Source organism: Malus sylvestris, chromosome 3 (genome assembly GCF_916048215.2).
Source record: "Malus sylvestris chromosome 3, drMalSylv7.2, whole genome shotgun sequence".
Classification (NCBI taxonomy): domain Eukaryota; kingdom Viridiplantae; phylum Streptophyta; class Magnoliopsida; order Rosales; family Rosaceae; genus Malus; species Malus sylvestris.
Window position 1 is genome coordinate 34,239,174 of NC_062262.1, and position 12,964 is coordinate 34,252,137.

At 36.8% G+C, this 12,964-nt stretch overlaps 1 protein-coding gene across 1 annotated transcript; it reads right to left on the reverse strand.

Annotated features, from left to right (window-relative positions):
* Nucleotides 1-95: 95 nt before the first annotated feature.
* On the reverse strand, nt 96-7,627 carry LOC126617331 (transcription factor BHLH42-like). Its single transcript, XM_050285364.1, has 7 exons — nt 7,143-7,627; nt 6,764-7,021; nt 3,414-3,510; nt 2,827-2,898; nt 2,158-2,713; nt 568-1,505; nt 96-467 (listed from the first exon to the last, which is right to left on the reverse strand). Exons 1-7 carry the CDS (start codon nt 7,250-7,252, stop codon nt 381-383), a joined length of 2,118 nt encoding a protein of 705 aa, XP_050141321.1. The 5' UTR covers nt 7,253-7,627; the 3' UTR covers nt 96-380.
* Between the last annotated feature and the right edge of the window lie 5,337 nt (nt 7,628-12,964).

Consider the following 12,964-nt stretch of genomic DNA (forward strand, 5'->3'; position numbering starts at 1 on the left):
TGGATTACACGCCTCTTGCTAGAATTAAACACATTATAAGTTCATAGCATGGGTATATGACGAATGGAATACGAAAGATTTGCAACAACAAAACATGAAAGATATAATGATTTTTAGATTATGCTAAATGTCTTGGAAATAATACACTTTGTTAGATTACAATACAGGGGAATAAACAATACACACCAATTAGTAAAAAGAAAGAAAAAAAAATCTTCTAGTTAACATTGTACAGTAAGTAGCACTGATGACCCATAAACACCAATCAGAATTATTTTGTTTTCCAATTTTTTTCCCCTTCAAAACTCTTTAATTACGTACACAAACTGCTTATCCTAAATCGTCCTGCAGATTTTTACACAAACACAACTAATAACGGATTAAGAGTCAGATTGAGGTATAATTTGATTTATCACCCTCTTCACTTCCGTAATACTTATTTTCTTGCCATTCACGTTATCCTTCACCTGAAAAAAATTGAAATTAAAAAATGTCAAAAAATCAGAAAAATAATTCTCATTAACTAATATTGCATGGTGAAGGTGAAATACTATGTAAATTACGTACCTTGGCCCTTAGTTCAGCTACGAAGTACCCGTTATTCAATGAGGAATGGACAACCGTGGTCTCAATTCTTAGCTCTCTAAGTGTTTGCATCACATCAAGCAATAACCCTTCTCTATACGGGCATTGGAGCTCCAACAACCCGTCACTCTCGATTATTGACACCTCTAAAGAAGTTCCCGTCACCATAGGTGTCGGTGACGGTTCTGGCTGAGGTGGTGGCGGCGGCAGTGGAGGCGGTAAGTCCTCCATTGCTTTAGGCTTAGCAATGGCGACGCCACCGCTTCCTTCCACAATCCTCAACTTCCTTTTATCCGACCCGTGACCGGCCTGTGTCCGCTCTACTACCGGGAGCCCACTTCGCAACTCTTTACAACTACTCGACCTTTGCATTTCCCCGGATGATCTCGACTGTTGATCATCCTCCATCGGCACGTTACGTGCCTCGAGATCCTGAATTTTCTTACGCAGTTGCTTCACGTACTCGATTGTGTCCCCTAATATGGAAGCCTTGTCCATTTTTGTCACAAAAGGCACAAGCGACCTTAGTATAATAAACCTCTCATTAAGCTTCTCTCTACGTCGTCGTTCCGCTAACACATGATTGGCGCTGAGCTCGTCTTGTGGGGTCCCTTTCCTCAACCGAGTCGAGGCTTCACCCTCGTGAGATTTCGGCGAGTTCTCGTCACGGTATTTTGAGTGGAGGAACGGTACACTGAACAAGATATATTTCAAGAGCCATTGGGATGTGCCTTCGACCGGCATAAGGAGGTCGTGATCAACTCGGCTCGACCACTTTGCGAAAGCTGACTGAGTCGAACAAACTGCATAATCGGTGGACGAATTCATCATCCACCGAGCCGATTGTCCCTGAAGTATGGTGGAGACCGTCTCCGAGTAATGTGTGTCATCATTTGTCAACTCCTCTAACGCTAAGGGTCCTGAACACACCAAACAAATTAGCTTGCGATAATTTGCCAAGAAAATACCAACAAACAGACAATTAGTTATAATAATGATTAGGTTGAAGGCTTGATTAAGAAGTACTTAATTCAACATTTAACATTGAACTTTATGAAGGTTAATTGAAACTTGCTCCTAGTCCAAATATAATATGAAATCAAAGGAGCAAATTGGCCAGTTTTTTCACGCGGCTAGGAAAACCACGCATGCAGGTTGAACTTTTGCTTTAGGGTTTTGTCTTTTTTCGTTCAAACCACGTGGTACAATCCCGAGAATGGAAGAGTTTTTTCGTTCAAACCACGCATGCAGGCAGCGCGTGGAATTTTTCAATGTATAGCACACTTTGGTACACCATAGTATAAGGTGTTATCATAATATAAACAGTTATAAATTCTTTTAAAGTATTCAAACACATATATTATGATACTTGGTATAACGAGCCGTATTCATGATATATTTAAATTCTTTTTTTTTTCTTTTTTTTTGTATAATCACAAACTTGCTCGCATTTTCAAGGCAACTAATGTCTATAAATTGTTGATTTTAATTTTTACTCTATTGACATTAAGAAGTAAAAAAAAAAAAAAACAAAAGAAGGGTATACCAATTAATTACTAAGTTTTATAGTACCTGAGTGCGGCGGTTGAAGGCCGCTGCTCAGTGGCTCTTGTACTGACGGCCACCGCCGGGTTGACTCGGCTCGATACGAGTCAGCTTGGCGCTGCTGATCGGCTGGATTCCTAGACTGACTTAAGGCTAACAAGTGGAAATCAGAGTCCAAGTTATTTGAGGCGTCGTCAGGGGAGCCGAGCCGGATGTCTTCGGACATCTCGAGTTGCATGAGCTCGCTTGGCTCGGCAACTGCGGCCAAAGCCTGAGGAGGATTTGCAGCGGGAACAATGGCTCCACCATTGGGGCCCGTTTCAGCTTCGGAGTCGGATTCGGCTCCGTCGTCCTCCTCCTGATTATCATCTTCTTCGTCCTCATCGTCTTCTTGGGCGGCGTTGAGAGGAGGGTCTGTGGACATGGCTGGTAGGAGGTTTGAGGAGTGGAAATGTGGGTGGTCGGATGAGGTGGTGGGGTTGGAGGTGGAGTGCTCGGAGAGGGCGGGTTTTGGGGGCGGAGGGTGGTGGTGGTCAACGAAGAAGGTTTTGACGCGTTGGACGAAGGCGTGGTCTTCTGGAACCTACATTAAATTAATACGTACAATAACAAAATATTTTAATACATAATTAAACATGCATAAATAAGGTGACCTTTTAATTTGACTAACAAAAAAAAAAAAAAAATATTACGTACCCTCTCTGTGGTGCCAAACTCTACGACGCCGTCTAGAAGAGGAATGCACACCACAGTCTGTATACGAGCACTCTGTAGAGTCATGCAAAGAAACACAATTAAGTTTGTAATGCAGAATACGTGAAGACATAATCTCATTAAACACTATATGGAAGGACGTTACAATAGTACTTAGTTTTTATTTTTAAGCATAACGTTCTAAACTATTCTAATCTAAAAAGTTCGAATTCAAAATTAAGTACAATGAGGCTTTACACTATTCTAACCTAGTGATTTAAGTTACGTCTGCATTATGGGTGCTTACTTTTGCCAAGCTCTCATATACATTAGCGGATTTCAAACTCTGGACCTAAATTACGTGCTGCATAACATCCATCAGGCTAATCTCGATGGCTTACTTTTACCAAACTATTTAATAATAATTTAGGAAACATGACAACAAAAACAGATATAGGGTATGGAATTACTCCCTAGGTAGGATTTGAGGCCAGCTAGTTTGTAATAACTTGAGTTTTTACAGTACAGTATTGTATTTATAAAGCTGCACAAAGGAGATAGAGGTTGGCTTTGTTTAGTATAGATGGTACCTTTGCCAAAATAGCTCTGGAAAAGGTTTTGCTATCGACCTCGTTTGCACCTGTGAGCCATACATGCTGCCTCCTTGCGTATGCTTTACCTGGCAACCTACGTTCGTACGCATATCAAAATCTTCCTTAATCAACCATTTAAATTATTATCCTATCATAATCATATAGTATATAACTAGCTTTGTATGCTCATACGAAGCTTTGAAATATGAAGAGGTAGACACACATAAACGGTAAATGTTTCAGTTAGTGCAAGTAAATAGGCAGGCTTCTATACATTAGGGTGAGGGATGCATATTGCTAGCTAGCTGCTAGCTTTAGGTCTCGTTTGAAAATGCGTTTTTGAACATCACTTATGCTCATACCGTTTCCTACCGGAAGAACTTCTATTACAAACATGTTATCTCAATATAAACCTAAATAATTCTCCAAAAATGTATTTGAAGTGCTACTTGAATGAAGCACCTGTTTAGAAACCACTGCCGATTGCTTTTCTAACGATTTTTTTAATTATTTGAAAGCGTTTTAAAGCATTTTAAAATGCTTTAATATAGCTATTTTATGGATTTTCACTAGTTAAATATAAATGAAGTATTGTGTCATCCACACACTTCTTTTTACTTTCCACAAGCTCATTTTTACCTTCCACACACCCTGTTAATTTTTTCAATTAATTCGATTCGACAACCAAAAATTAAGAGGAGTGTAAAAAGTAAAAAAGGGTAGCACCACCTAGAAATGTAAACATGTAGCAACAAATTAAGTTGAGTGCTACTGCATGTGGTGGGTGCCGAAAGGCATCTCTAAAGCGCATGACCTAGAACTAGAGAGCTGCAGTAATTCCATATATCTGAAAAAGCACGTCGTTTTAAATCCAGTGGGTTTAAGAAGGGGCATAAGAGTGCGGGCTCGATACATTATTTGACCTACTCCCACACAAGAGAGAGAATAATACAGATTCTCCTTTAGCTGTGTGTCTGGCATTGATGAACACATTTGATTGTCTGTTATCCCAAACAAGTAGCTTCCATCCCACTGAAGCAGGTGAAGAAGTAAGTGATAACTAGCTAGATATTTCAACGTCAAAAATTTAATTTATATAAATTCACTCCATCTATAAATAGCCAAATCCCTCTGCAGAGTCCCAGAATATGAGAATATATTCCCCCACCAGTCTCTAAATTAAGCAGTTTCCAATCTTAAAATTGTAAAAAATTTAACAAACGTATCTAAGCAAACTGTCCTTCATTAACTCCTCAACAGACTAGAATTCCATAAGTAGTGCAGTTATAGAAAAAGCAAGAAGAATATCACGATGATCAAATGCTTTATTTACATAACAAACAGAAAAAACTACATCAAGAATATTGAAGTTTGGTTACTTAGCACAAAGTATATAGGAGCAGTTTTTTTAGCAGGGATCCTGTTTTACCTTAAAGTTTAGCGTTAGGGTTTTCGTTACAGTAGAGAATATAGGATCCATGCTAAAAAGGAGCTCGTATATATGTATTATGATTATTTGAAACGGACTTCAAGAACAGACATGTCAATATTTTCTGCATGTGTATCCTATTGTTGTGTATATGTATGACACGCATGTATACAAAGAGACAAAGCAAGATCAAACAAACAAAACATCACTAAACTAACGACGGGGCACTTTGAATTTAGAGAAGTTGTTTGGGCTTGTAAAGTTTGACTGACAGAGATATTGAAGGAGAGGAGACGGTGTTATCGTCAATGTAGAGATTCACATGTGCCAAGATGCATTCTTTCACTCTTAACCACAGCCTTACATTTGTAGATAATTATTTTCATCTTTGGAAAAGTTACAGTTCCCGACATCTTTTGGCTCACTCACATTTACCACACTTATATGATTATATCTCATTGCCAGCTGTTTACAGTGTCCTATTGTCTATATACAGAAAGCAAATTTAAGAGTATTTGTCAAATATCATAAATGTCACAGGCAAGTATCAACAAAAAATGTTGAAATGTTAGATGGGAGGCTCAATACGCAGGGCATTGTTTGTACTCATGCATGCAACTATACCAAGTACTAAATCCATCAGCCACAATGAGTACGATATATACCGGAAATTGAGCTTTTCATTTGCAGTAGTTGTTAATACTGATTGACAATACCAAGGGGAAAGGATTCTCTCCGGATCATTTCCATCAAGTCCACCAGGGCACGCAATTCAGACTTTTGAAATTTGATCAAACGACAAAAGTTATTATAACTTTTAAAATGAGCCCCTGTTTGTAGCCGTTAGATCAAATTTAAAAAACCCGGATTATGTGCCTTGGTGGACTTGGTGGAAAGGATTCGGAGATGATCATTTCTCATGCCAAATGGGGTGTTGGGGTATGTAAAAGGTGTAGTGGCACAGAATCCAAAATTTATGAGGGGCTCTAAAAAAATTTATCCTCCTATGTATTACATATGAGTATAAATTTTCTAATAAAAAAGTTTCTAATTGAAAAGAAAATTCATCATATGATTTTATCTATATTACAATTGATTAAGTGGAACTTATACTTAATATAATATATTAACTTTTCACTTTTCTCTAGGAAAAAAAATTGTGTATTATTTTCTTCCACTTTTCTTAACAAAAAAACTAACTCGTGTATTGCTTTATTCCACAAACACAATTGTATTTTCATCTCCTTCTTTCAAACGTGGTCCAACTTTTTATGGATGAACCGTAAATCATGATTTCATAGTAATTGGAGATTATTCAATTAGTAAGACTAAAATGCTGATTTCAATTAAATTCGCACATGACCCTTAAATGTCAGAGATAGCCTTGGACAATACCCCTAAATATTTATCACATGTGTTAGGAGAAAGTGTGTGTACGGAGTTATTATGGCACATCAAAACAGTAATTCTACAATATTCATCTTTAATGTGTAGTACTCAAGTATATACCTTAAGCTTTTGGGAATAAAAAACAGATGAGGATATATAGCCGCTGTAAGTTTTTTATTTTTTTATTTTTTCCATATAACCCCCTGTAAGTTAATAATAGCAACATTGATAGGGTTTCTCATTATATTTTGTAAATTAAGGAAGCATTTTAACTAAATTTTACTTGTTACGTATGACATAACAGCTGTGTGAAACAATTAATAAACGAGTTGAATATTCACATTACCATAAAAAAAATTCTACTAATAGTTGCAGAGTTTTGCACTGAACTTACACCACAAAAAGCAATAATATATTTGTCAGGAATTATTAAAAATTGAAGAAGTTTGCAGGGAATGAAGAGGAACATGGAAATCTATATGGCCAAGTAATTAAATGGAAGCATAATGAGGTGTTATTAATTGCTTACCCGACGCCGGGGAGAAAGGAGAATGAGACACACATCAAGTAGAACCATTCGGACTCGGTTAAGTCCTCCGGGGATAAGGAGGCACAAGGGCGGCGTGCCGGTGGCTGGTTCGTCTCTCCAGCAGACAAAGAGTCGTAGAGCTCTCTTAGCTGCTGGCTCCGCTGGAGAGACGCCTCCTCGGCACTCACTTCCATTGGTTGCACCGTCTTCCTCGTCTTGATGGCTCCATTGTAGTACCCATCTGACCATACTAAGATCCTGATGTATTCATCATGATGAATAATAATTACATTTATTAATTAATTTTCTTGAAGAATTAATGAATTGAAATGAAATGAAATTGAAGGTACGGTAGGGTTTCTGGGTTAGGTAGACGTACCCTTGTTGGGGACAGATTTGCCAGAAGAGACTGTAAGTCCATTGAACAGATTGGACTGAGGCCTGCAACATACCGCGGAGGCGGCTGCTACTTGGCGGCGGCAAAGCCATTTTTGGCCACCTGACCTTCTCTCTACCTCTACTAGTCTTAATGAGAGAGAGAGAGAGAGAGAGAGAGAGAGAGAGAGTTGAGTTTAAGCTAGCTACCGTTTTTTCCTAACTCTCCCTTTTTTCCATGAAATAACATCTAGATTAAGCTAAAAAAATTAAGGAGTAAGAGAAAAGATAAAGGGGTTCCAGTTTTGGGATTTTGGGTTTGATAGGTAAGTGAAAAGGCAGCAGAAAGGAGGAGGTGAGTTTGCAGAGCTAGCTAATGATCAAACACCAAACTGATATATGAAGAGTACATAAAGGAAAAATAGAAAGGTGGAGAACTTTAAGGAGAGAAGAGAAGGTGAGGAGAACGTTAAAGCAGACCAGCAGGTGAGAGAGAGAGAGAGGAGTTGAGAAGAAGAGTGAAAAGGTAGATGATGACTTTGAGGAAGATACGTTAGTTGCATCCCAAGAATTGCCATCATTTTTACCTCTTGACTATGGCTTTTAAAAATAAAAACTCATATGTTACGCGTATATTATTAACATAACGTTATATGACAATGATATATTAATATGTAATTTTTTTTTATTAAACGTTTATTATTGATATGAGAGTTCACGATAATAATATAACCGTGGTATATAAGTTCATTACATCTATAAGAATAAGATAGGGTGAGGATGTTAAAAATTCAGTGGAAATACGAATGGTCGTTGGATATGGCTGATGGGAAGAGTTTTTAGAGGAGAGAGAGAGAGAGAGAGAGAGAGAGAGAGCATTAGTGGGAAAGAGTTTGGCGATATTGTGGGGGGTTTTGACTGGTCGGTCTACCAGACAGTTCGTGCTGATCAGTCATGCTGTGCTCAGCCTGCGCGCGTGGCTTCATATGATTGCAACATTGAGTGTCTCTTTCTCTACGTATGAGAGAGAGAGAGAGAGAGAGAGAGAGTGAGACTTTTTTTTTGGGTCAGAGGAGAGAGGTGGGATTAGGTGGCCAAAGACTGGGCGTTGGAGTTTCAGTTTAGAATTATATGAGCATGTGAAAAAAGAAGCTACCAATAATTCCACATCCACTTGTCAAAACGTGTTACATGGCATACTAAAGTTTCATTTCAAAGTCACCAGAAATTTCTTAAGTTTAATTTGGAAACAAACGTTACGTAATGTACCAGTTTATGTTTTATAACAAAATTGGACAGTATTAATCGATATGACTTATTTTTAGAGAATATATATTTAAAAAATGAATTTAAGGTTTATATAATAATGTTACATGATTGTATTTTTGACACACTAATAAATTTCCAAAAGTCACTTATGAAGTTATGAGATTTTTAAGATAGTTGTTATTGATAAGAAATGTCATTGCAGAACAATATAAAAGAGAAATTCTACCTAAAGTACGACTTTTTTAGAGTACAAGTTATAACAGTTCCATTTTTCTATTTAAATTTTCCCTTTCCTTCCTATAGGACCTATACCATATAAAACTCTAACTAATTAATCTGGTGAAATTCAACACATTAGTCAAATTCAAGACATTAGGCACAAGGGTTTTGTTTTTTCTTTCCCATAAATGGGGTATTTGTCTTTAATTTAGTTTTGTAAAAGAGGAAATCCTAGCTAGTTAGCATAACCAGTGGTGTGTCTAGTTCGATATATATATATATATATATATATATATATATATTTTTTTTTTTTTTCAATTTGATTTGGATTTTATTTCTATTATATGTTTACTTTGCTTTTACTAGACATATTATTAATTTGTACTCTTTTTTGTCAGCAATTATAGGCTCGTTTGGAAGTGTTTTTAAAATGACTAAAAGTGCTTTCGGTGAAATTGATTTTGAGTTCTAAAAGCAATTTAAGTTTTTTTTTTGGAAGAAGCACTAGATATGTGCTTCTTGCAGGAAACACTTAAAATGTTTTTCCAGGATTCACTTGGATAATTACAAAAGATTGGTTTCAAAAACACTATACCAAAAATACTTCTAATTATTTTAAAAACACTTCCAAAAGAGCCCTATATTATTGCCTTTTCAAATATATATGTGTGTGTCTGTGTTGTGAACAACAAAAAACCATGTACTGCAATAGGGAAAGACAATTTTCCAACAAGTCTGAAGCTACCAAAAAGGAGAAAAAAGGTCAGAAGCAAAACAAAATATCACACTGAAAGGGTCACTTTCAAACTAAAGATTTTGCCAACCACACAGTTGAGCCAACACAACAATAAGGATGACATCTTGATTTCCCAAAGCTCAGGAAGAAACCACAAAAAAACCATCCCATATAGTTAAAAAAACCCCACCGCAAGTTGTAGTGTTGTACGACCTGGGTTTCCCTTAGCAAGCCCATCTATATTCACTTTGACCCAAAGACACCGAGAAGGATGACAAAGAACCAGAATATAAAGCAATGTTGCACAACATAACCAAGATCCCAAGAGAAACTAAAATTTCTTTATCCAAAACACCATGGACATGACTAGGGAGAAAGAGCTCCAACCTGCCTATGACATATTTCTCATTTGCTAGTAATTAGGGTTTTAGCTTAAATAATTTTCCAGGTTCTGTGTCTCTGTGATCATAGGAATTAGCTTCATCAACAGGCAGCAACTATTGGAAGTCTCCTCCAATTTTTTCTGATATGAAATGAACCTTAGCTCAGCGGTCTAGATTGGCTGCTTGGCATCTGCAGTTAATTGACGGCTCAATTTGAACCTGGCCCAACCCAAATTTTTCTCTCTTTTTTTTTTTTAATTTTTAAATTCAACTATCGTTCATGAAATTTAAACTTCATACGTCTTGACAAATAACCGAAGCTGTCACTACATCATAGAGTCGTGAAAGACCAACTAAAAATATCAAACTTTTCTTGCCAATCTTATTCTGGACAAGACAAGTTCAGCTCACTTCAAGCTTTAAGCGTCTACCTACCGGCCCTTCGGGCTTCTTCGGGTTCTCCGGAGGAAGGACAAGCCGACGGACCGTACTTCCCACAAAAGTGTTCCAGGTGGACCTGGGATTAAGTGGCGAGTGAGAGCATTGCAACAGTGAGTTGAATGGAGACGAAGTGTACGTGTATTACCTTGCCATCAATCCCCTCTGTATGTATCTGTGATTGTTCTTGAGGCATGAATCTTATCTCCAAACGCATGCATGCTTAATTAAGAACCACAAGTGCATGAGGTTTTTTTTTTTTTTTTTTTTTTAACTTTTTACGAGTGCATGTCTCAGTTTCTCGCAGATTGGTAGCCGTTCAAACATTATATTGGTCTCCTAGGTCATGTACTTGAACTAATAAATGCATCTCTATAGCTGTTAAGTAGGATTTAAAATTAGGATCACAGGACGTGGTCTTCTTATTATGCAATTTTTTTTTTGCGATGAACCAAATTGTATATTTTCTAAGTCACCCTCTAAACATCATCCATGCAAAAATTAACTAAATCTAAAATAGTTCATTCATTTAACGGTTATCCAATAAATTGACAAATCATGTGTCTCACTTAACGAGTTTTTATTTGGTTAATTTTTTGCAAAGGTTATCCTTAAATGGTGATTCCTTAAATGGTGATCTAAAAACTAGTCGATCATCAAGCAACATTATAAGATAAGAAAAAGAACTGAGAAGATTCAAGTAAGAAGATAACTAGCATCTCCTTCTAAAGCAGATTGTTAGCGTTGTCTTGCACTTTTACTCCGCCACGACTTCTTAATTCACACTATTGTACTCTACATTAGTTTTGTACTATATTCAGAGTTTTTCGAGAAAATATTCCATCCTTCAATATCATGATTCGGTCCACGGGGCCAGATCATGAGTGAAATATCATGATCGGAGCGACCAAGATAGATCACATTAAGGTCTTTTTTTTTTTTTTTTTTTTTTTACAGAGGATTGAAATAGCCATTTGAAAAAAGTGAACTGAGCCAAACCAATATTTGCCCAATTTTCCAAGATATACAGTTCTAAGGACTCTAAACTATGGGCCGATCCAAAACCAAACTTTACTCTTTTCAGCCGGCCCGAAAAATCATTTGATCTGAAACCTGGGCTCAAGAGACAGTAGATCTTTGTTCGAGTTCGAGTACGCAACAAGGTTATCTTTTTTTCGATTCCATAAGTGCTCGTTGCACTTAAGTATTTTCAATTCTGCTAAGATAAGTCGTTTATGCGTGTAGCATTGTTTGACTATAGATTAAATGTGGATTCTACACAAAAATCTAGCTACAATCTGTAATTGCTCATGCATGCCAATTGACTATAGCATAGCTCAATTACTTCAACATTGAGAAGTCTCCAAGAAAACCTAAGAAGAGAACGTTCCAAGAAACAAACAAATATAGCTAATTATAAATAACAACATTGTGAAGAGGAGGCAAAGGATCGAGTACTCCTTCAGGCACCGATATGGAGGATGTGTATAGTGGACTCTCCACTTCTAATTTGGCCTCTAATCACAGTTTTTAGACTTTCTTCGCACACATGATGTTCCATCCCACAATTGATACATATGCTTACAAGGGATTACCATTTATATGGTCATTTGATTTTAGGGAACTTTAACGAAAAGCTCCCGGTACTGTTCACTTTAACGAAAAACCACATTTTTACACTAAAAAGTCAATCCTGGTACTATTCACATTACCCTTTATTTTGTCCTTATCGTTAAAACTCAAAGTTTTCAAGCATTTTTTATTAGTTTTCCTAGTGAAACCCCAACATCTTCTAGTATGGTTCCCCCATAAGAAAACTGAACGCCCAGCTTCGCAGAGCAGCTCTCTCCCCAACCCACAGCATAGTGTGGAATCTGGATCGTTTCATTGAGCACCATTTCATTTAGATATTAATGTTATGACTATATTGGATCAAGTCATAACTCAAAGTTTTCAAGCTTTTTTCATTAGTTTTCCTAGTGATACCCCAACATCTTCATGATATCAATGTAGGTTGTCATTTGTATGAATCTCAACAACTACCCGTGGTCCATGTCACTCGATTTGTATTGTTCACGTGCTATGTTTGAGAACATGAGGCATGCGCTTATAAAGTATTATCCTCATATTATCAATTGACTTTATGATGAAACCCTAAAGTTCTTAAGGTTACTTAAGGCTCTATATATAATATTTTATTGGGAAGAGTCACGTTGCTTCTAAACTAGTGATACTTTAGGGATTAGAAAATATGATTTTCTCAAAGAAGATATTTAATATAGAATCCATGATTAATCATAAGTGTATGACATGCACTTGAAAGTTGTGGAGGAACATATGACATGAACGTATATTTCACGTATCTGTTGTTGCTTAGATCACTAATTACGTTTTGATAAAACAACTAATGTGCATACTTTTTCCCCCTAATATCATGTCAATAAATATCACGCTCCGAACCTGAAATTGGTGGGATCCCATGACCGGCGCGCGAGTAAAAGTAAAAGTAAAACTAAACTAAAAACAAGAACTTAAAAACTTCTCTTATACAAGTAATTATTACAAAATCCTTACAGAGTGTACAAAAATAAGAAAACTCTTAAATCCCTTGTTTAATCCCAAACTCAACTTGTCTAGCACTTGTCTTGTCAAATAACTCATCTGTAAAATAAAAGGGTGAGGGATGAGCAACAAGCATCGTCGCTCAGTGAGTAAAATATGTAATATGCTAGTCAAGCGATGTCATTTTAGTCACTATAGAAAATACAATAATAATATCAA

Bases quoted from the DNA above. Each gene is read 5' to 3' on its own strand.
- LOC126617331 (XM_050285364.1), bottom strand. From the start codon at position 7,252: ATGGCTTTGCCGCCGCCAAGTAGCAGCCGCCTCCGCGGTATGTTGCAG. The intron at 2,899-3,413 runs GTACCATCTATA...ATGACTCTACAG, and splicing joins CCAGAGCTATTTTGGCAAAG to AGTGCTCGTATACAGACTGT. The intron at 2,714-2,826 runs GTACGTAATATT...AATTTAATGTAG, and splicing joins AGTTTGGCACCACAGAGAGG to GTTCCAGAAGACCACGCCTT.